The sequence below is a fragment of the Talpa occidentalis genome, unplaced genomic scaffold (genome assembly GCF_014898055.3).
Source record: "Talpa occidentalis isolate TD23 unplaced genomic scaffold, MPIMG_talOcc4v2.1 talOcc4.12, whole genome shotgun sequence".
NCBI lineage: Eukaryota > Metazoa > Chordata > Mammalia > Eulipotyphla > Talpidae > Talpa > Talpa occidentalis.
Window position 1 is genome coordinate 71,308,305 of NW_023601212.1, and position 23,579 is coordinate 71,331,883.

The following is a 23,579-nucleotide window of genomic DNA, read 5'->3' on the forward strand; positions in this document are numbered from 1 at the left end:
ATCACTTGCACCTTTAACTTTTTTTTTATCCGAGAAGTATTACACTTTGGGGCAAGCAAGAGTTTTGGGAGAGGAGCTGAGTAAAGTTGTGCAGGACACAGGGTGTTCCCCTAGCTGCCAGGTTAGCTGAATCATCCCTGGTGAAGGGCATGAAAAGGAGGCAGAATGTGACTGGGGACAGATTATCTAGTTGTGGGTGTTTTGATTTTCACTGACTCTTTTATTCAGAGCTTGTTAAAGAAACACGAAGGATTGGATAACGACTTTGCTGTGCACGAGACCCGAGTGCAAAATGTGTGTGCTCAGGGAGGAGACATCCTAAGCAAGGTGAGCCTCTCCAGGGTTCCAGCCCAAAGTTTCTTTTTCAAAAAGGGGTTGCCCCAAACCCAACACCATGAGTAATGCAAAAACCGCTTGAATAATCTCTTCTAAACTGTCCTTTGTTGTTGTTGTCAACAAATAATGATCGATTCGATGGCTGTTTTCTGGAAATTTTTTCCTATAGATTTTCCTTAAATATTTGTTGATATTCTCACTGTTATCCTGTGTAGAATATCACATGTATAAAATCTTATCATTGCCTTTGGCTGTAGCGTACTGTAAGAATCGAAAAACATTTCCTTCCGTCTCTAGGAAGGAGGATCACAGACACCTCTTTATAATTTGAGAATCATTCTTTGTTTAAAGGCTTGTTTTCACAAAGCCATGTTGATCTACATCACTTCTCAGCCTTTGGGCTAAGATCAAGTGTAGATCTATAAACCAAAAAAAAATGATTCCATACCTTCTAGTAGCTCACATCACCTGAGAAGACCATACTTACATAAATAGACATGAAAAGATTGCCCGTATGCTGGAGTGAAAAAGGTCATCTGGTAAACTCATGCAATTTGCAGCAACATGGATGGAGCTGGAAGGGATCATGCTCAGTGAAAGAAGCCAGAAAGAAAAAGAAAATTTCGGATGGGCTCACTCATAGCAGGAATTTAGAAAACCTAAATAAGGGACCAGGAAAAAGACTAATTATAATAAAGTAAAAATCAAAATCAACAAGCAACTATAAACCAGAGACACACTACAGGGTGGGGGAGGGAGGAGGGATTAGAGTCAAAATAAGGGGGGGTGGAAATTGTATGGGGACTATAACCAAGATGAAAATGCATACATTGTGCAAAAATGAAAAATGATGTAAAAAATATATAAAATAAATAAAGAAAAAAACGGTCATCTGGGACATGGATAGATAATAGAATAATTACACTAGGCCTAGAGGAGAGAGTTTGTGTGTTTAGAATGAGAGAGGTGGGAGCTTTTTAATGGTAATAAAAAATTCACATGTCCAGCCCTAAACACTCATTGGTATATATCGCTCTTCTTCTTCCCTCATCCTGGTGTTCAGGGGGACAGCCAGCACCAGGAGAAGATTTCTGCCAAGATAGAGGCTCTGAAGGCAAAGACCCCTTCTCTGTCTAAAGCAATCGCTGTCTGGAAGTTGCAACTGGAAGATGATTATGCTTTTCAGCAGTTCAACTGGAAGGCTGACGTGGTAGAGGCTTGGATTGGTATGATGTGTGAGGCCAGGTCCTTGGGTCAGAGACATGCTGAGGAATTCCACCTAAGGAATGGTTCCTGGGGTGTCTCACTCTCTGGGAAAAAAATGTTCCCTTCAGGCCCCACTCCTGCCCCATCTGGACACAATTGCACACACACCTGCACAAACACACAGCCCCCACACATGCGCACATGCACTTGTGTGCACACACAGAGGAACATGCTGATGAGGTGACCAGGTACCTTAATTCCAGGGAAAACCCTTTTGGGGAATTGATGATTTCACATGTGATATTCAAGAAGATAGGGTCAGGGCAAAACATTGTAGGGAATAGGCTGTGTTTGGTTTATTATAATTCCTATCTGATCTTCAGTTTCTCCAGTTCTTTGCACCCACACTCAAAGGCTCATCCACCTGAGATTCAGGAGGCTCCGTGGCCTGTAGTGAATATTCCTTTTCCCTTTAGTGAGGTTGATTCTAACAGCTTCCTCTCTTATTCATTGTCTTTGCTCCTTAGTGGAGAAGGAAACCAGCCTGAAGACTGATGGCAATGGCGGGGACCTGGGTGCCTTTCTCACCCTCCTAGCAAAGCAGGTGAGAGCAAGGCCAACTGGTGGAGAGATGCCAGTGCAGCCAGACCCACGTCACCCCCTTCCCCCCATGCTCTCTCCCTCCCCCTTTCTCCCTTCTCTGTCATCCTTGCTGTTAGGGGTTCATCATTGTTGTTATGGAACCAGCTTTTGGGGTTTTTTTATATTACATTCAATTCACACATTTGTGTGTCTATCATTTTCACTTATTTTCTTTGGCATTGATCTAAAAATTTATTGAGATGATATTTAAGTCACCATATATTGAGTCATTCTTCTTTTCTAATATATTGATTTATGGAATATAAATTCCTCTGTTAGTAAAGCTCTAGCTGCATCTCACAAATTTCATGTTATAGTTGCTATTATTTAGTTAAAATTTCTCTGTCATTTCTAATGTAATTTCTTACTTAACCCATTGGTTATTTTGTAGTATACTGTTTAATTTCCAAATATTTAGTACCTGTCTTATTGTGTCTTTTGACATTTATTTCTAGTTTAATTCCACTTAATTTTATTATTTCATTTTTGTATTTTTTTAATTGAGGTAATACTGGGATACCCCCATCGGGTATTACCACCATAGTGCCCCCACCACCCACTCACCCACATCCCACCCCCACAGACCATTGTGCCTCCTTCCCTCTTTGCTCTCACCTCTGCCCCCACCCCAGCTTGGTGCTTCAGTTCTGTAGTCAGCTATCAAGGGCCAGGTTTTATATTATTTAAGTATATGCTAGAGCATCATAAGCTGTGATTAACATGCTTTACCAGAGTCCTCAGGACCTCGTAATGTTAAAAGAGGAAGGACGTGCCCTTTGACCAAACTCAGCTATTTCCCTCACCCCCACCTCCTGGTAACTCAGTTATTTCTCTAAATTCAGATTATTTACTTTCCACATATCAGTGATATCACACAGTAGTTGACTTTTTTTTTTGAAATCTGAATAATTTTAATGATTATATCAAATGACAAAGTAACAATGCAGATATCTTGATTGGAAATTCTTCTGATCTCTGAATGGTTTGTTGTAATTCTGTATTTTTCTTTAGCTCCATTGAAATCTCTGCTGATGAATTTTATTTATTTTTTTAACTTTCAAAATTCTTTTTTTTTAATTTTTTTTAATGTTTAAACAATATTTGCTTCCCCCCACCCCCTCAGGTGTAGTCCCCATAGAGTATCCTTCCCCAATGCACGCGTGCACCATCACCTCAGTCCCCGTGCTCCTCCCTCCCTCCCTCTGATCCCTCTCCCTCCTCCTCCCCTGCAGTGTGTCTTTGACTTATAATTGTCCATTTTTGCTTTGTTGTGTTTTGTACTGTTGTTATTTTTTTTTTACATTGATGTCTTATTTGGTTCCCCTATATACCTGTTATAAGTGAAACCGTTTGATATTTTTCTTTTTCCTTCTGGCTTATTTCACTGAGCATAATTCCTTCTAGCTCCATCCACGTTGCTGCGAGTGTCTTTTTTTTTAATAACTTTTTGATTCATAGCTTCTCTGTGGGTCTTTCCCAGGACACGCTGGACGCCAGCCTGCAGAGCTTCCAGCAGGAGAGGCTGTCTGAGATAACTGACATGAAGGACCAGCTGGTGGCTGCCCAGCACAGCCAGACCACGGCCATCGAGGAACGCCATACCGCCCTGCTGCGGCACTGGGAGCAGCTGCTGGAGGCCTCCGCCGCTCACAGGCAGAAGCTGCTGGAGAAACGGCTGCCCCTGCAGAAGGTAAAAACAACATGAGTCGTCGTCAGGCCTGACGCTCTGTGTGCCGGTCATGGTCCAATGCAGATACTGGAAGCCATGTTTCCATCATCTACAGACTCCCAAGTGAGTGCACTGGAAATAACCTGGAAGCCTTCTTACTATGCAAGAAGTAACTCAGTGTTTAGATTGGTAGGACTAAGCACTGATGTAGCTGTCATTCCACAAACACAAGATGGAAGCCTGGCACCTGGTAGGTGAGACAGAGGGAGGAGGTTTTAGTGTATGGAAGAAGGAAGAGTTAAGACTGGCAGTCAGGAGCCAAGGTCACTCTTAAGCTTTTCCCTAACTCACATAGAAGGAGCCCTATACAAGTAAAACTTGTGTCCTATTCTCCCTTGTGGGGAGACCTTATAAGTCACTTAACTTCTCTGAACCCTGATTCCTCTGTTTGTGAAATAAGATAATGTCACAACCATCCCTGCTGCCTTATGTTTTTACTATTTAAAAAGGTGATGAATTGGAAAATGCAATATAAACCACTAAGTCCTATGTATTTCATGATTAAAATGGTCTTTCAAATGGTGGTTGCTAACTGGATGTTGACCACAAAAAATACTACTAATAAAAGCAAATCAGAATGGTCAGTGAAATTACTAGACCATTAGAAAGATGATACCTGGCAACATGTTAAGGCAGGAAGTTAGGAGATCAGAAAACAAAGACACAAAAACCATTTATCTGGACCCACAGTTAATATTTCATTTTCGTATTTGCAAATATGAATCTCTTCAGAAGTACAATCTGCTGACCTAAAGTCTATGATACTTTTTAAATCTAAAACTTTTTTAATAGATTTATATAGATTGATAGAAAAATCTATACTTTCTTGGTGAAAAATTCAGATCATTGAGAGCCATTCAGAATGTATGGATAACTTAAGAGAGTATTGCAGAGATAAGGACACAGGTTAAAAGGTAGGAAATGGATGCACCGTGAGCAAGGTATAGAAGGAAGACAGGAAAAAGAATTTAGTGTGAATAATGAGACACCAGGAGGCAAGGCCTGCAGATCAGAAGAAAGAGGATGGGTAGGTTGTCCCATCCCATAAATGGTTTGTTCATTCAATCACTTGCCCATCCATTCTTTCAACACCTATCTTTGTACTTTCACTATGTGCCAGATTGAACTGGCGCACAGACTTAAAATAAGCATGAAATCTATTGAAAATGATCTTTGCTACTCTTGGAATCTTAGACTTAGAACAACCCCAGAGTCACTCAGCCTCCTTTATTGGAAGACAGAGCCAACTCCACACAGTGGGAAAATGCCCAGATAGGGGCTTGTGCTTAACTCATATCTCTGCCATCTGGTCACATGATCTCTGGTGTTCGTTCTGTCCTTAGAGCACTAGCCAGGAAAATATTTGAAGTCACTTTTTATCCTCAGCCTTCTCTTCTGCCAAGGTACTCTGAAGGGCAAAGCAAGGGTATCTTTTCCCTCTGTAGGCAGAGGAGCTGTTCATGGAGTTCGCAAACAAGGCTTCAGCTTTCAACAACTGGTGTGAGAACGCCGAGGAGGACCTGTCCGAGCCTGTGCACTGTGTCTCCCTGAACGAGATCCGGCAGCTACAGAAGGACCACGAGGCTTTCCTGGCCTCTTTGGCGGGAGCCCAGGTTGATTTCAAACACTTGCTGGAGCTAGACCAGCAGATTAAGGCCTTGAATGTGCCCTCCAGCCCTTACACCTGGTTAACTGTGGAGGTGCTTGAAAGGATTTGGAAGCACCTGCCTGACATCATCAAGGTAACCTGGGCACATCTGAGACTTCCCTTGGCTATTGTTATCCAAGTTGGGGGACTTTTGAGAAAGAAAGGAACAGCATTTATAACTGTACTGAAACAGCAGTCACAAATGGGAACTAAGAAGAATTTGAAACTCTGTTCACATAGGTACAGCTTTATGCTCCAGAGTCTAGAGGGTGTTAAGCAGGGATTTGGGGAAGCAAACACAAACTCCAGGAAAGGCTCTAGAAATGGGATTGAAAAAATTGTATACAGGGATTATGCTCAGCAAAATAAGCCAGAAAGAAAAAGAAAAATACCGGATGGTTTCACTCACAGCAGAAATTTAGAAAACCTAAATAAGAGACCAGGAAAAAGACTAATTACAATAAAGTAAAATCAAAATCAACAAGCAACTATAAACCAGAGACACACTACAGGTGGGGAGGAGGGAGCAGAATGAAAACAAGGAGGGTGAGAATTGTATGGAGACTATGACCATGATGAATATGCATACATTGTGCAAAAATGAAAAATGATTTTAAAAATATATAAAATAAAAATAAATATATCAATTTAAAAAAATAAAAACCCAAAAGAAGGGGAAAAAATTGTATACATAGTCACAGTCCATATACTCTCCCCAGCCAGGCGATTCCTTATTTTATACACACCTCTAAAATTGCCCTCTTTGTATGTATGTATTTAATATGTATTATCTATAATATGTTCATCATAAAAACCACAATATTAAAAAATTTAACAAAGAAAAATTTCACCACATCACCAATTTTAAAAGACAACTCTTATTACTACCTTTCCCTTTAACTTCATTTCAATGAAATTTCACTTAGAAAAAAAATTGAGAGGAGGGAAGCTTTGCTTTATTACTAGCTTATTTGTTACTAGAATTGGTCTTAAAGACACGTGTAGGTGCTGTGGGAAATGCCTCCCCTGGAGATGAAACAAGATGGGTTGGAAGAAGTGTGAGCCCTAGGCACAAGCCCCTGGGACCAGATTGGGTTTGGGAATAGCAGCTGGTTTGGGTGTGCAGCTGAGCCAGGGAACCATTTGTTTTACTACAAACCAAAATTGTCAGTGTGCACCCATTGTCTATGCTTTGGGGTTTTAGGAACGGGAGCAGGAGCTGCAAAAGGAAGAGGCAAGACAGGTCAAGAACTTTGAGATGTGCCAGGAGTTTGAACAGAATGCCAGCGCCTTCCTTCAGTGGATCTTGGAGACCAGGTGGGTACCTCAAAGTCACAATACATCACCATGGAGATGAAATCGTTACCTGTGGGGAAGAAGAGGGAGGGACCCCTACAGCATTTATGCTGCCCTAAACTCACCACATCCTGTCTGTACTTCATACTTGCAATTGCCTGCTTTCTGAATCAGTCCTTGCAAAATCAAGAAATAGGGATTTCACCCTCTGGCAACGGATCACCCTTCTGCAGTTTCTCCTTTTCCCATTGCCTATAATTACAGTCCAAAAATAGTAACAGTCCCTTCCTTGGCAAGTCACTTTGCTCTTCATAAAGAACTTGCGGAGCAACCTTGGGAAGTGTAGAGAGAAAGCAGATCCTATTACCTCTGTTTCCAAGTGTAAAAAATTCAGTAGCTAAATCGACTCCCTCAAGGTCGCAGGTGTGTTTATTGACACAAGCAGAAGTAGAGCCTAATGTGAACACCTAACCTGATGTGACTATGCTCCTGTTTGCTGAAACTGATGCGAGCCAAGTGAGATAACATACGCCAGTTGTTTTTATTACATGTGAAATGCTCTATGTGTGAAAATAACATTTGTCACATCTGGGACATATTGACTGGAAAAGTGGAAACTTAGAGGGTGTGATATATTAGAATAAATGGTCCCAGTGGGTTGATTGTATCCAGTGGGTGGGTTAGAATTGTGGAGTTTGAAAAGTTTATGGGTGGTTTGGACAATCTATGCTATATACTACAAACCCTCTAATGAGGGTAAATCAGACAACAAATAAAAAGAAATCCTGTATCATGGTTGAGACACGTCTGGATGTGTTTAGAAGCAGAGGAAATTCAGCCCCTCCTCTGACCTGGTCTCTGTCCCTGGCCCCTGGCAGGAGTGTCCCCCACTGTGTCTGACCCCTGTGCTCTCTATCCTAAGGCACAAATTACAGAAGGCTCTGAGGTCATTGTATGGGGGAGGCTGGGAGAGCAGTGGTTGGGACAGGAATATTTTCTGGCTCCAAAGTGTTTAGACTATTCCTAAATCTGGAGAAAGATCACTGAAGTAATCCTTATTAATGTGTGATTTTCCTTTTCTCTCTTTTGACTCCTGTTCCGGACCTCCATGTCCAGGGCTTATTTTCTGGATGGGTTAGTATTTTATGTTATCCTGTCTGTTGTGTTATGTTATCATGGAAGAATTAGTATAGGAGACCTGTAAGGGGCGGACTGGGCACAGTGCAGGTTTTCTGATCCCATGCAGACCGGGTAAAGGAGGAGTCAGAGTCCTCAGTAGTTTTGCAGGTTTTTTATTTGGGGTTCACCAGGCATATGGCAGGCAGGGGTGCTGGCTGGGGGGCTGGGAGGCTGGCAGGCCTCCCAGCCCCCAGCAAGTCTTTACTCTATCTGGGCTCTCTGGTGTTTGTTCTGCTGCTTCTCGGCTTCTCTTTCGGCTTCGGCTTCTACTGCTGCGGCTTCGGCTTCTACTGCTGCTGCTGCTGCTGCTGCTGCTGCTGCTGCTTCGGCTGCTGCTGCTGCTGCTGGCGTCCCCGTGATGCCGCCCTTAAAAAGCACAGTCTTAGCTCAGCTGAATCCCATCTACCTATGCCTACACCCTATTCCAGGTGCCCGCCATCAGGCATGCATTCAGGACAAGGATCCATCATCTATCCTGATGGCGGAAGGGCAGAAAAGCCTGATATTTTCTTTACCCTACAGTCCACCCCCTCAGAGTTTTCTGCCATACAGTCTATACATACATATACAATTTTCTAAGCAAACAATGCAGCCATGGCCCACAAAAGCAAATACATCAAATATAGCAAAATACAATATAACAAAATACAATAGAACACAAATAAGTCCAGGCAGGGCACCAACCTAGAGCAAAAGACAATTATTGGTACCAGCAGATGAGCCACCAAATCTGCTGCCGAAGGCACTGCTCATACGAGGGAGGGGAATCACTCACGGCATCTACTATAACACACCAGGAGCCGTCAGGCTTCCTGGCCTTCTCTGGCTGTAGTCTCGGCTACAAGGCACACACAGCATCCACCCCCAGGATGCACTAGCTCTGGGATTGGCAATTTTATTCTGTTGGGGGTAATCGCCAACCCTCAGAGTTTCTGTCTGCAGTCGCTCCAACACTCGGCCTTCACGGCCACCCATGCGACTCGCAGACCCCTGCACTCAAGCCAACCCACTGCACAAGCACATGGGTTGGGGATCAAAACTCTACATGTGGCTTGGGCTCCACCCCAAGCCACGTTCCCCACCCGTCCCCCAAGGACAGGTTCCTCAGCTCCTCACCCTCACTCAAGAATGAGCAGGGCATCACCCACAGGTGATTTTACGAGACTCACAGGTCTTCAGCATACTCAGGCTGCTTAACAGCCGCTTAGGGCTTCTCAACTTAGCATCAGCACCAGCTTTTGCCTTCTCAGTTGGCTTTTCTCCTCCACCTGGCTGCTGGGCATGCACAGGCTGCTTTTGGCCATCTAGGCCCACTGGCCACCCTCAGATTCTCAAAAAAAAAAAAAAAAACATAACCTGCCAAGGTCCTCCGCCTTCTGGCGGGATTGTCAGTCCAAGTTTATCAGTCCATGTCCATTGGCCTCTCCCTGCGTCAGCAGCGGCCTGCTGCCTCAGGGGTCATTGCCTGGTCCTTTCCGGTGTCCTTGGGTGGTCCTTTCCGGTATCGTTGCCTGGTCCTCTCGGGCGTCTCCTCCATGCAAGGTCTCGTCCCACAGCTCCCGGACCGTATCCATCTTCTGTGCCGCCATGGCGCCTCCAGCGTCGTCACAGGCAAACACACAGTCTGTTCTCCTTAGTCCCTCCAGGTCTTTGGAGGGCTCCATACCCGTCTGCATGGATCCTGCCGACTTACGCCAATTGTAAGGCAGGACGGACACAGTGCAGGTTTTCTGATCCCATGCAGACCGGGTAAAGGAGGAATCAGAGTCCTCAGTAGTTTTGCAGGTTTTTTATTTGGGGTTCACCAGGCATATGGCAGGCAGGGGTGCTGGCTGGGGGGCTGGGAGGCTGGCAGACCTCCCAGCCCCCAGCAAGTCTTTACTCTATCTGGGCTCTCTGGTGTTTGTTCTGCTGCTTCTCGGCTTCTCTTTCGGCTTCGGTTTCTACTGCTGCTGCTTCGGCTTCTGCTGCTGCTGCTGCTGCTGCTGCTGCTGCTGCTGCTGCTGCTGCTGCTGCTGCTGCTGCTGCTTCGGCTGCTGCTGCTGCTGGCGTCCCTGTGACGCCGCCCTTAAAAGCACAGTCTTAGCTCAGCTGAATCCCATCTACCTATGCCTACACCCTATTCCAGGTGCCCGCCATCAGGCATGCATTCAGGACAAGGATCCATCATCTATCCTGTTGGCGGAAGGGCAGAAAAGCCTGATATTTTCTTTACCCTACAGAGACCTTAGTACTGACATATCTTATGTCATCTCAATCTAATGGTGCCTAAATAAAAATGTGGGATGAAAAGGAGAAGCAGGTATATCTCATTCTGGCCTTCACCCCAATAAGCAGGGCCTTGCCTATATTAGGTTAAGAGTGTATTTAAGACTGAAAACTAGGAGAGAGGGATGGAGGCCTTCTCATCAGCAGAAAGGAATCAAGGCATTATTTCCATTCACATCTGTCTGGCAGGATTGCTAAAACACCAAAGCATTTGATTTCATGGAAATATGAGGGGAAACTTTATTTCAAGGAAGGCTTCTGGCTGGAGAAATAGGGTAGAGAAGTACAGGGCTTTGAGTTGATCTGTCTGTCTAAAATATTGACCTTTGATATTATAAGTAATATGTTCGTTTGCTTCTTAATTAGATCTTTGCTGAAGGAAACAGGAACTTTGGAATCCCAGTTGGAAGCAAATAAAGTAAGTAAGGTTTTTTCATTAGCTGAGGATATTGTCAGGATCATAAGGAATGCACAAGAAGACACAAAATGGTACCCTCATGATACTTTCAGGAAAACTCCCTGACCTGACATTCAAGGTCCCAATCCTGCCAGCAATTCACATTTAACCACTGGCCATCACTGCATGGATATGGACATCAGCTTACTTAATCTCTGAATTTCAGTTTTTCTCTCTATACTGGGGAGTTTATAATACCTACATTATAATTACTATAATGATTGAATAAGGCAACGAATGCCAGAGCTCCTCGCCTATAGCCTAGAACATTGAAAAATTATGATGTGGTGAGAGAACACAATTGCATATAGATGGTCGCTTAACAACTGAATGAAACAGTGGGTGAGCACAGAGTTTCTTAACCTTATTTTCATTATTACCCATGAGGAACATTTAACTAATTCAATGTAGTTTTCTCCTGTGAGAACTTAAATACTAAAAAATAAGATGCTGTCACATAGGAGGACCACAAGCCATTGGAATATCTAACAATTTTTCACCCCCATCCCCTCAGCAGAACCAGTCTACTCCTCCCCTCTTGGTGAAAACTATTCCCCTGTTGAGGAAGCATGGCCTAGGTGCAGAAATTTGTCATAAAATCTGATTACAGTGGTTTGGGTCATTCCTTTTTCACAGAGGATAAGATTCTTGCAAAGAACTGAGAAGGGACAATTAGGGAAAACTCAGGCTCCTCGGTGTCTCTTTGTCTTTCCATCCCTGTGTTTAGAGCTGGTGCACTGAGTGACAGTCTTTCTTCTCCATCTTTTTCCAGAGGAAGCAGAAGGAGATCCAGGCAATGAAGCGCCAGCTGACCAAGATCGAGGACCTGGGAGACAACTTAGAAGAGGCTCTGATCCTGGATATCAAGTACAGCACCATTGGGCTGGCCCAGCAGTGGGACCAGCTCTATCAGCTCGGGATGCGGATGCAGCACAACCTGGAGCAGCAGATCCAAGCCAAGTACTGCAGACCCTCTCCAGGCTGAATGAGGCCACGGGGCAGGGTTTGGGTTCGGGCCTCTACTCTGGGGGCAAGAGCTTGAGATACTGGATAAAAGAGCTGAGGAACAAATTCTTTTTTTTTTTCCAAAATGAGATCAAAGCAGCGTTAGGTTACCAAAGCATTTTGGCAGCATTACTATCTAGATAAGGGACTTGCAAAGCATTCTTTAAAAAAAAAATAATAAAGCCTAATAATAAATATTTTAGACTGTGAGCCGCAGAGCCTCTGTTGCAACTACTCAACTCTGCTGTTATAGAATGAGAGCAACTATTGGGAATTCATAAATAAGTGAGCATGGCTGTGCTCCAGTAAAATTTTATCTGTGGACACTGAATTTATATTTCATATAATTCTTATGTTTAATGAGATAGTCTTCTTTCGATTATTTTCAGCCCTGATAAATGCAAAAAAACATTCTTAGCTTATTGAATATACAAGAGCACACGTTTGTAGATTTGGCCGATGGGCCATAATTTGCCAACCCCTGAACCAGATGACCCAGATGGCATGGTAGTCACTAAAATTCCCCTCTGTTCCATGTGGCCTGTTATCTGCTGGGTTTTGTTTTGTTTTGTTGCTTTATGTCATGGGTTCACTCGTGTTTTTCTTTCCAGAGACACCATTGGTGTGAGTGAGGAGACACTCAAGGAGTTTAGCACCACCTATAAGTGAGTATAATTTCATGCTTGATTGGCCCTTTGTTTTCCAGTTAACTCCATGTAATGAAATATAGAAATAACTACTTTTTAGTTAATTTCCAAATAGCTAATATCTTTTCCATAATGTGGCTTGGTAAAGTTTTTTTTTTAAGATTTATTTATTTATGTGTGTAAGAGCTGGGGTACAGGCCAGAGATGTGGGGGGGGTAAGAGGATTCACCAGAGACAGAGTGGGGAGCAGAACAGACAGACCTATTGAAATACACTGCTGAGGGGAGCAGCGGGAGAGTTAGGAGAGGTCTGCTGTGTCATGTGTGTTAGCTCCCTGGCTGGCCGGGGATTGAACTCGTGCTGCAGTGGCTGCAGATAGCTTCATGGTGCTGCATTTAACCCCTTGCGCCACCCGGGAAGCCCCTAAAATCTTAAATGAAGCTGGAGATATGTCACTTAGTTTCCATCATGACTTTTAATACATTTATGAGATTCCTGGATGTACATTTCTTTCATGTTCAACATTTTATGCTTTTCCTTCCATCCATTATGTCTAAAATAGTTCAGGAACACAGGAGTGCTCCATTCAGTTCTCTGACAGTTTTATAACATGTTAATAGAGCCAAAGCTGATGCAACTTATTCTTTTCTATTCTAATCCAGTTCTGTATTACGCTTGAGAAAATGTTTTTGTTCTTTAGACACTTCGATGAAAATTTGACGGGGCGTTTGACACACAAAGATTTCCGGTCCTGCCTGAGAGGACTCAATTACTACTTGCCCATGGTAGAGGAGGGTGAACCTGAGCCCAAGTTTGAAAAGTTCCTTGATGCCGTCGACCCAGGGAGGTAAGAGAACCAAGGACCAGATCCTAGCAGGGAATGGGTCTGGGAGGGACAGAGTAAAATGATCCCTAGAACATGCACTTAGCTAATCTTAAGAATAGGAGCACACAGGCTACGTAAATGTATCCGGCAGTTGTTGCTGCTGTAGCAGATTCTCCCAGAAGCTTGAGGCAGTACCTGGAACTAAGGAACCCCCTCTGTAATTTGCTTAATTCTCAGCTCATATTTGATCTATGAACTTCAGCTGGTTTATAACTTGAGATAAGAAACCCTTCATTTGTGTGCGATCCCAAGGGGTCATAAATGATCCAGAGGTCTACTCATGGGGGTTGGGTGGTTGTTGCTGTGAGAGTGGGGAAATATAGTAGATGCATCCGATCACTACTAGGGCCTAACTCTTTGTAATACCAAGGGCCTAAGAAGACCAGAAACCGAGATCTTCAGCTCAGCTTGAAGATCTTGAGGTACCTGGGATTGGTGCTAATGAGAATTTCCCAAACTCCATAGAAAGTGTCAAGCTGAGCATGTGAATTGAGAGGTTGGGATTTAGGAAATACCGTATATTTGGCTATAAAGATTCAAGGAAATTCTAGTTGAATTGGAAGAGGCCCTTGGTGATCCAAGTTCCCACCAGCTCTGAAACACCTACCAGGAAGAGGAAGGGGCTTATCTTCTTCTCTCATCTTGAGAACAGCTCCTGATCCACTTCTCCCACAGGAAGGGCTACATCTCACTAGAGGACTACACCTCATTCCTGATCGACAAGGAGTCAGAGAATATCAAGTCCAGCGATGAAATAGAGAATGCGTTCCAGTCCCTGGCAGAGGGCAAAGCCTACATCACCAAAGAAGACATGAAACAGGTCCGGGTCCAGCTGAGTCCACTCTTCCTATACTCTTCACTATCTGAGTTTGCTCATCTCGGGTCTGGTTGCCTCCACCCCTTTGTCCCCTCTTTTTTGTGTATTATTTATTTATTTTTTGCTTAGACACGGCCTTGCACACAACACTAATGTGTTCTAATGATCTTAAGCTCAATCCCAAACCTACAAGTCTGTTTTTAAAGCGATTTCTCATCTTATTTATTTACTAAGCCAAAATTAGGAATTAAGATAAAAAGTGTAGTCAAAGTAAGATGGAAGTCTTCAGGTCTGAGCTGGGTGAAGAGATGAGTTGGTCTTATTTCTTAGAAATTATAAATTTATGAGGAAAGTATATGATAGGAACGGGGCTAGCTTCTTCTGAAGTTTCTCCACCCTTGAGTTTAGGGAGTAATGGAAGCCACGGGAGCGAGCTACTTTCAGTCTCTACAACTCTCTCTCTCTCTCTCTCTTTGTTCTCAGGCCCTAACCCCGGAACAAGTGTCATTCTGCGCCTCACACATGCAGCAGTATGTGGACCCTCGGGGTCGAGGCCACCAGGCCGGCTACGACTATGTTGGCTTCACCAACTCCTTCTTTGGCAACTGATAAGATTTATAGAAAACCTTTGTGTAGGGGGAACAGACAAGCATCGAGGGTGGGAAGAGGGTCGTGTGTGTGTATGTGTGTGTATTATGTTTACTACAAGACCCAGATAAAATCCAACTTTGGGTGATACAAGTGTTAACGGAATTGGAAGAGAGGATACTATGTACTTATTTTTTGCAATTAGCCACTACTGAAGAGTACCAAATACTCTATTTTTTATTTGCTGGGTACTGCATATTTTTATTATCGTGCTTTGTCCTAACTACAGAACAGAGTATTTTTTAAAAATATTTTCAAGTATTTCCTTTTCATGGGAAAATGTGAAGTAAAATGTTATTGACTCATGGGGCTGCTGCATCTCTGCAAATTGTTGTCCAATATGGACAACTCACAGCAAACAAGTGCCATCATGGAGGAGAGAAATAAAACCCAAGCTGATTCCCTGTGTTTCTTGAGTTTTGGAATGTGTTTAAATTCTTACAATTGAAAATAAAAATATTGGATATTCTGAGGAACATCAATATTTTATTCTGTAAAATAGAATCACCCTGAGAAAATCAGCATAGCAACCATCTCCTTCTTAATCGGGCCCTTTTTCTAACTTCCCATTACACTGGATGTTGTTACTCTCAAAGTGGCAAAGTTGCAGCAGAGCATCTTCTGGTTCTCTAGTTTCCTCTTAACTTTTAAGGTGATAAAAAGAATATTTGTTTTTATTTATTTCCAATTCTTCTAAGTGTAAAGAGTCAATAGGATATTGTTTATAAAACTAAGAATTAAGGGTTCTCCCTGGTGGTGCAAGGGTTTAAGACGCAACCTATGAAGCTGTCCACAGCCTCTGCAGCATGAGTTCGATCCCCAGCTGGCCAGGGATCTACCCACATGGTGCAGCAGACCTCTCCTGCCTCGCCCGCTGCTCCCCGCAGCAATGTGTTTCAGTACATCTGCCTGTTCTGCTCCCCACTCTGTCTCTGGTGAATCCTCTCCCCCCCAACACCTCTGGCCTGTACCCCAGCTCTTATATGCATAAATAAATCTTTAAAAAAAAAACTAAGAATTAAGGGATAAGAAGAAGTGATGCTCTCTCTGAACAATTTTCAGGCCCAGATTGGTCTGAACAGTTTCAAATATCTGATTGATAAAAGTTGATGGTGTCATTTGCTGGTGAGAATTTAGGTCATTTCTTTGCTCATGTCAAAGTGCTGCACCTCCACAGCCTCCACCCCCAACCTTGTCTTTTCCAGTATTTAATCTTCTCAGGTCTCTCCATCTAGACCCATCATCTAACTTTCCCTATTAGGACTGTACAGGTAACAGCGCATCTTCCCCTGTCTGGTCATGCCAAGAGCTGTACCATGCTACACACTGCTGGTTCCTGCTCCCCCAACATCAGCTCAGCCACAGCTAGGGCAGTCTAAAGTGACACTGTCCAGGAACCCCAGATAATAACAGATGGCTACATCGAGGACTTCTGAATGTCAGACTCTGTTCTAAAGACTGTATATTAAACTTCACTAATCTTGCCCTAGGACACACAAGATGAGGCTTCAAAACTGAAGTCTAACTCCAGAGCCTCCAGTCTTAATTGGTCCTTAAAGAACTATGAGTTGGGTGTATGGTGTATATTCACACCAGAGAGACTCTGTGTGTATCTATGCATGTGTGCGTGAATGCCCATGTGTATCTCTGTGTGTCTTGTGCATGTGTTTGTGTGTGTGTTCATGTGTGTGCACACATGTGCATGTGCCTGGAAAGAGGGTTTGTCCTTTTAAAGTACAAGGTCACATTCTTAATCAAGGGAAAGAACGTGGCTCACTTTTGGAGATTTTGTAGGCGATTTCTGCCTGTCCACACAAAACACCTGTGTCAAAGTCTATGGAAATAGTTCTTGGAAACATCTATTCTGAAAAAGTCCCACCAAGTAATTGCTTTACTCTTTCATAGTTAAGACCACTACATTTCGGAGATAGGCAGCTCTTTCAGTATTACTCGGCAATTTTTGGAACACCTTTACCCACCACTATTCAGTGCACATTTAGGGAATGTTATAGGGATAGAATATTATCAGGATAGATTCTGGAAATAAATTTGCTTTGATCAGCCTCAAACAGCGCATGGGGGTTACTTCCAGCCTGCAGTGAAAAGGATCCCATGGTTTTTCTCCCCTGACCCAGGCCCTTCTACCCTCTAAACAACCCTTCTACTTTTTGTCAACCTGTCCTTCCTTCCTCCTGACTTTGTTTACCACTAAATTCTAAGTAGAAAATATGTTTCTCCCCTAAGAGGATGGAAAAAGAAAGATTCCTATCTAAAAACACAACCCCACAATATAAGTTCTTCCCACTTCTAACTCAGGCTGAATCATGTGAGTCCTGTCTTTTCAAAATCTCTTACGTGCTCATTTTCTTCAGGTTCCAGAACCACTATCCGTGTTCAGGTCTCTTGGCCTTTCTATGGGATGATGGCAATGGATTTCTTATTGCTCCCCTCGCCCTGGTCTCTCCTGCTAAGACCTTCCATCCTCTCTGCTGCTGGATTGGTCTCAGCACGACTTCCCAGATGCCAACACTCTCTGTCCTAACTCCTACTGCTGAAAAGATCAGTTCTGAAGGAGGGTCTTCAAACTGCCACTGGCAAAGAAGTCTTAACCCAAGCTACCTTCTCAACATCACTTGCCAGACATTTCCAAACCCTCTGGACACTGCGTCTAACACAGACTAGCATTGTTTTACCACCAAGATTTTGGTTATTCTGCTCTCTCTTCTTAAAATATCCTTACTTGCATTCAAAACTCATCCATCCTTCAGGATCAAGTCCAAGTGCTACCTTAGTCATAAAGCCTTCTCTCATCCTCCCCCCAGGTTAACCTCTCATTAACTAATATCACTTCGCTTAGCACGTTGTCAACAGTGGAGGCTGGCATTTATGTGGAGATCATTATGATCCAAGTATCATGATAAATTGTTTACATGCATGATCAGGTCAATCAGCATTGTGGAACTGTGCAGTCATGACCACTTCACAGACGAAAATGTTGGAAATCAGAAAAGGGGAACAAACCCAGGGTCACAGAGTAACTGCAGATCCTGTACTCCAACTCCTACCTGACAGCTGTGTGAGTTGATGACACCTTTATTCATCCCCAGAAATGTCCAGCACCACACATGATACACTGGTGGTGGGAAGTGAGGTGGTGGGAAGTGAGGTGGTGGGAAGTGAATAGGCAAGATAGTTCTGCACAGACTGTCAAGGACGCACCAATGCTAGGGAGCACCCCAAGAGAGGAAACCTGAAACCTGAGATGATGAGACCATTAAAAGCAACAACAATGATCAAGGAAAATAGCAAATAAATGTATTTTCTGAAATAGACTTTATCAAACTAGGCAACCGAACTTAGAAGGAGGAGGGCAAAGTAATAATTAACAATGAGGCAGAGACAGAGAGGACAATAGAATAAAAAGAGGAAAGACACCAGGGAGGACAGAGGCAATAACCTACCTTTTCAATTAGCAAGGCATTCAAAATGATTTCCTAAACTGAATTTCAGTCCAATTATGTCGTGAATTAAGAAATTTCAACAGCATCCCTGATGTGGGCCCCAACTGACTCTACTTGAACTTGAACACACCAAACTTTCCTCATCTTATTTACCTTGGTCAGAGAATTCTTACTGAATTGGGTTTCAGTCACCAGGGGTGACATCTACAAAGCAGAAGGTGAAAATTCAGGTTCTGAGCTCAATAGACAGAGTGGGAAGCCATGCCCCTGCACTCCCAGGAGCCTTGGGGGACATGCAGAAGGAAGGATAGGGCTTCCCCACAGGCTGGGCTGGTTGTCTGCTCATTGGCCCGGGGTCCTGGCCTGTGTTCAGCCTACATGGAGGAGTATCAACCTGGGTAGCTTCATCCTTTACCCAGAAACCTCCCGTGGAAAGCACTTCTCAGGGCTGTCTGCACAGCACGATTTCTTAGACTATAAACAATGGGATTGAGGAGAGGGGTCACCACAGTGTAAGTAACAGCAATGAGCTGATCCCGCTGGAGAGAGTAACTGGCTTTGGGCCTCAAGTACATGAAGGAGGCACAGCCATAGTGGACAATGACCACTGTGAGGTGTGAGGCACAGGTGGAGAAGGCCTTCTTCCGCCCCTCAGCAGAGGGAATCCTCAGGATGGCTGCCAGGATGTAGGCATAGGAGATGGTGATCAAGGAGAAGGAGACCAGCAACACCAGCAGGCTGAGGATGAGGATCCCCAGCTCACTCAGGCCCGTATCTCCACAGGCCAGGCTCAGCACTGGTGGCGTGTCACAGAAGAAGTGTTGGATCTCGTGGGAGCTGCAGAAAGGGAGGTGGAAAATGACCAGTGTCATTCCCAACCCAAAGAGGTACCCACTCAAAAAGGAGGCGCCAACCAGCTGGGCGCAGAGGGTGGGATGCATGCGGCTGGCATAGTGCAGTGGAGCACAAATGGCCACATATCTGTCAAAACCCATGACAGCCAGGAGGAAGCAGTTGGTACAGGCCCATGAGGCTGAGAAGAACATCTGGGCAGCACAGCCCACAAAGGAGATGGCCTGGTCCCCCATGACCAGGCCAGAGAGCATCCTGGGAATGATGCCCAAGGTATAGCAGGTTTCAGAGAAAGACAGAAAGGAAAGGAAAAGGTACATGGGAGTGTGCAGGTTGCTGTCGAGCCTAATAACAATAATGATGAAGACATTGCTGGTCAGGGTGATGAGGTATAGAGAGAGGAACAATGCAAAGAGCAGAAGTTGCAGCTCCCCAAAACTGGAGAAACCCAGGAAGATGAAACCCCTCCAGGAGGTTGCATTGGTTGAACCCATTCTGAATGACATCCTTGATAGATCTGCTGGTTCCTTGCACCTTGCCAGTGGATGACAAACTCCTTCAGAAGGCAGGATGAGGAGGGTTCTTGTTTCTTTATGCCTAGTGTAACTTGAAAAGGAACTCTGATGTAAACAGTTATCAAACGTCAGTAAGGTATTTGTTACATTGCGTCCAGAGCTGGACATGTCCATTCTCACACGCATGCTTGTTGTATGCACAATATACACATTCATACAATGCACACATAGCCACAGAGATGCAGACACCTGTATACATGCCATATATGGACATACATGTCATATACAAAGCACTCATGTAATTTTGCACATTTTATACATACAAAACCATGCACTGCACATTAGTGATGATACCCACAAATATATCAGGTATGCACATATATTATTAATGTATATTTACACTCAGATAACACATAAATGTGTACATATATGCACCATACATATATTCATGCCAGCATCACATATTCACTGCCACATAAGCTTGCATATGGGCATACAAACACATACTCACTATTAAAACTTAAGGTGGATGACTTGATGGATATTATTTAATATGCTGTATCAGGCAACAAAGCCAAGAGGAAAGTGACTTACTTGAAGTCACATAGAGCCAAGCCTAGAGATCAAGTGTCTTGAGTCCTGACCTTAATTTTTCTTCCCAAATAATCCTGACTCTTCTTAGACACCACAGGACACTCACAAACATGAATACAGAAGAAGAAACAACTTGCTCAACAGTAATCCCTAGTGTGTATACAACCCTAATGATGCCTTTTTACACACAAGTCTACAATAAGCACTGAAGAAAGAATTTGAGCTCAGGGCAACTTGTGTATCCTCCTGCCCAAAGAATCAGTCACTGGCCTCCATTACCTGCAAAGAATCTGCTGTGAATCAAGCTCAAGGAGAGATTCATGAAGGTGGGTTTCCCCACTCACCTGAAGAGGCTTACCATGAGACCAGCATCCATGGACCAGAGACCAGATTGTCTCCACTGACCTGCCTACAGGATAAAGAACCTGAAGATCCACCTCAGAAACTTCTATTCTGAGCAAAGGTGATGTTCAAATGACACCAAGAAACCCCTTCCATACCATAGCCCCATGAGGTGAATCTTATCTGCTTTTGTCAAAACAGCTTCTCTCCCTGAGGATTCCCCATTCCCAGGGGATGTCCTTGCAACAAGTAGATCTAATCATGCTTATCATTAACTCAGAATATCCTTTTGGGGAAAGCAGGAAAGGAAATGTGAACAAAGAGATGTTAGGATCATGATTCAAACAATAATTTGTACATCTGTTATGTGTCAAATATATTAATTATTTTCACCTGTTAAATCTCTTTTAAAGCAATGACCTAGTGAGAAGGTACAATTGACATTTTACAGAAGAGGAGACAGCCTCGTAGAGTTTAAGTGAACCAGTTTAAGATCCCAGGACTCAAGACTTGTGCTTTTAAATTCATACTATAAGATATACTGTAATAAAGTAGGGATTCACCCTACCTACAACAATCTCACAAGCTTGAGGTGATTATCCATTTCAAGTCACACACACACACATACACTCATACTCACATATTGAGAACATCCTGTATCCCTTTGTTTCAACTTCTTATTGCATCCTCCTCTGTTTATCTAGTCCACTTTTTTCACATAGGTTTTTATTTTACTTTTTTTTAGGAGTAAGAGTATTTATTTAATTTTTTAATTTTTTTTATTTTAATATTCCCCATACAATTGCACCCCCCTTATTTTGACCCCAATCCCTCCTTTCCCCGCCCCCCCATAGTGTGTCTCTGATTTATAGTTGTTTGTTGATTTTGATTTTTTCTTTCTTATAGTTATTCTTTTTCCTTGTCCCTTATTTGGGTTTTCTAGATTCCTGCTATGAGTGAGACCATCCGGTATTTTTCTTTTTCTTTCTGGCTTATTTCGTTGAGCATGATCCCTTCCAGCTCCATCCATGTTGCTGCAAAATGCATGAGTTTATCTTTTTTGATTGCTGAGTAATATGCCATTGTGTATATGTGCCACATCTTCTTGATCCAGTCATCTATTTTGGGGCATTTGGGTTGTTTCCAAAGCTTAGCTATTGTAAATAGTGCTGCCATAAACATAGGGGTGCAGGTGCTCTTTGGAATTGATGTTTCTGTGTCCTTTGGGTAAATACCTAGGAGTGGAATTGCTGGATCATATGGAAGCTCTATCTTTAGTAGGTCAAGAAATCTCCACACAGCTCTCCACAGTGGTTGGACCAGTTTGCTCTCCCACCAACAGTGCAGGAGAGTTCCTTTTTCTCCACATCCTTGCCAACATTTGTTGTTGCTAGTTTTTTTTCAAAATGGATTAAAGAACTAGACATAAGACCTGAAACCATAAAATATATAGAAGGAAATATAGGCGAAACACTACATGATATGCACATCAAAGACCTCTTTACAGACACATCACCCAAAGCAGTGATAGTGAAGGCAAAGATCAACAGCTGAGACTACATCAAATTAAAGAGCTTCTGCACAGCAAGAGACAATAACCAAAACAAAGAGAAACCCCACCAACTGGGAGAACATTTTTGCACACAACACTAATGATAAAAGACTGATCACAAAAATCTGCAAAGAGCTAATGAGACTCAACAAAAACAAAGAAAATAATCCAGTCAAAAAAATGGGCAGAAAAGCTAAAAAGAAACTTCTCCAAAGAGGAAATGCAAATGGCCAATAGACATATGAAAAAATGTTCAACATCACTTGTAATCAGGGAAATGCAAATCAAAACTACAATGAGATACCATCTCACACCAGTGAGAAAGGCGCATATTAAAAAAACTAGCAACAACAAATGTTGGCGAGGATGTGGAGAAAAAGGAACTCTCCTGCACTGCTGGTGGGAGTACAAACTGGTCCACCTACTATGGAGAGCTGTGTGGAGATTCCTCAACCTACTATCCAGCAATTCCACTCCTAGGTATTTATCCAAAGGACACAGAAACTTTAATTCCAAAGGGCACCTGCACACTTATGTTTGTAGCAGCACTATTTACAATAGCTAAGCTTCAGAAACAACCCAAATGCCCAAAAACAGATGACTGGATCAAGAAGATGTGGCACATATACACAATGGCATATTACTCAGCAATCAAAAAAGATAAACTCATGCAATTTGCAGCAACATGGATGGAGCTGGAAGGGATCATGCTCAGTGAAATAAGCCAGAAAGAAAAAGAAAAATACCGGATGGTCTCACTCATTGCAGGAATCTGGAAAACCTAAATAAGGGACCAGGAAAAAGAATAACTATAAGAAAGAAAAATCAAAATCAACAAACAACTATAAACCAGAGACACACTACGGGGGGGTGGAGGAGGGATTGGGGTCAAAATAAGGGGGTGCAATTGTATGGGGAAATATAAAAATTAAATAAATAAATAGATAGATAGATAGATAGATAGATCAATTAAATAAATAAATAAATAAATAAATAAATAAATAAATAGACCAAAACTAAAGCCACAGCTCCGCCTACTGGGGGAAAATAGAAGACAAAATACATGTGAAGGAACATTCAAACTAGGGTGCATAGCATGGAGATGTTGAGAGGGAAAAGTAACATTCCAGACCAAGTTTTATGACACTGGATTAGAGGAGCAAATGGACCAGAGCTTAAAAGAACAATCATGAAGAAACTCAATGAATTCTAGATTTTCAATTAATTGCGGAAAGGTAAGTTCAGGATATCAGAAAAGATATCCAGGAGCAGACAGAATTTTTATCAAATTATTTGAAGATAAAAGATTTGAACATCAAACCTGAAAGCATGAAATATGTAAATATATAGAAGAAAACATAGCCGATACGTTCTTGGAGAAAGACCTTAGAGGAGCTGCTTTTATGCTTTTCACTATGGATGCAGATAACAATATGCAACTGCATTCACTGACTGCTTACTCTGTACTAGACATTTTGCTAAGAATTTTATAAATAGAT

At 42.9% G+C, this 23,579-nt stretch overlaps 2 protein-coding genes across 2 annotated transcripts in view; one reads left to right on the forward strand and one right to left on the reverse strand.

The window, feature by feature from the left end:
- SPTA1 (spectrin alpha, erythrocytic 1) overlaps positions 1 to 14,762 on the forward strand; it is a 60,389-nt gene extending 45,627 nt beyond the window's left edge. Inside the window, exons 40-52 of the mRNA XM_037506701.1 lie at positions 229 to 327; positions 1,400 to 1,562; positions 2,070 to 2,146; positions 3,665 to 3,874; positions 5,359 to 5,655; positions 6,766 to 6,878; positions 7,974 to 7,991; positions 10,671 to 10,722; positions 11,534 to 11,721; positions 12,378 to 12,431; positions 13,114 to 13,260; positions 13,975 to 14,119; positions 14,600 to 14,762. Of these exons, the coding sequence (XP_037362598.1) occupies positions 229 to 327; positions 1,400 to 1,562; positions 2,070 to 2,146; positions 3,665 to 3,874; positions 5,359 to 5,655; positions 6,766 to 6,878; positions 7,974 to 7,991; positions 10,671 to 10,722; positions 11,534 to 11,721; positions 12,378 to 12,431; positions 13,114 to 13,260; positions 13,975 to 14,119; positions 14,600 to 14,725 (1,689 nt within the window). The 3' untranslated portion in view covers positions 14,726 to 14,762. The remainder of the gene's footprint in view (positions 1 to 228; positions 328 to 1,399; positions 1,563 to 2,069; positions 2,147 to 3,664; positions 3,875 to 5,358; positions 5,656 to 6,765; positions 6,879 to 7,973; positions 7,992 to 10,670; positions 10,723 to 11,533; positions 11,722 to 12,377; positions 12,432 to 13,113; positions 13,261 to 13,974; positions 14,120 to 14,599) is intronic.
- Positions 14,763 to 18,629: 3,867 nt separating this feature from the next.
- Positions 18,630 to 19,571, reverse strand: LOC119240119 (olfactory receptor 10Z1). Its single transcript, XM_037504480.1, has one exon. The coding sequence runs from the start codon at positions 19,569 to 19,571 to the stop codon at positions 18,630 to 18,632; it is 942 nt and encodes a 313-aa protein (XP_037360377.1).
- Between the last annotated feature and the right edge of the window lie 4,008 nt (positions 19,572 to 23,579).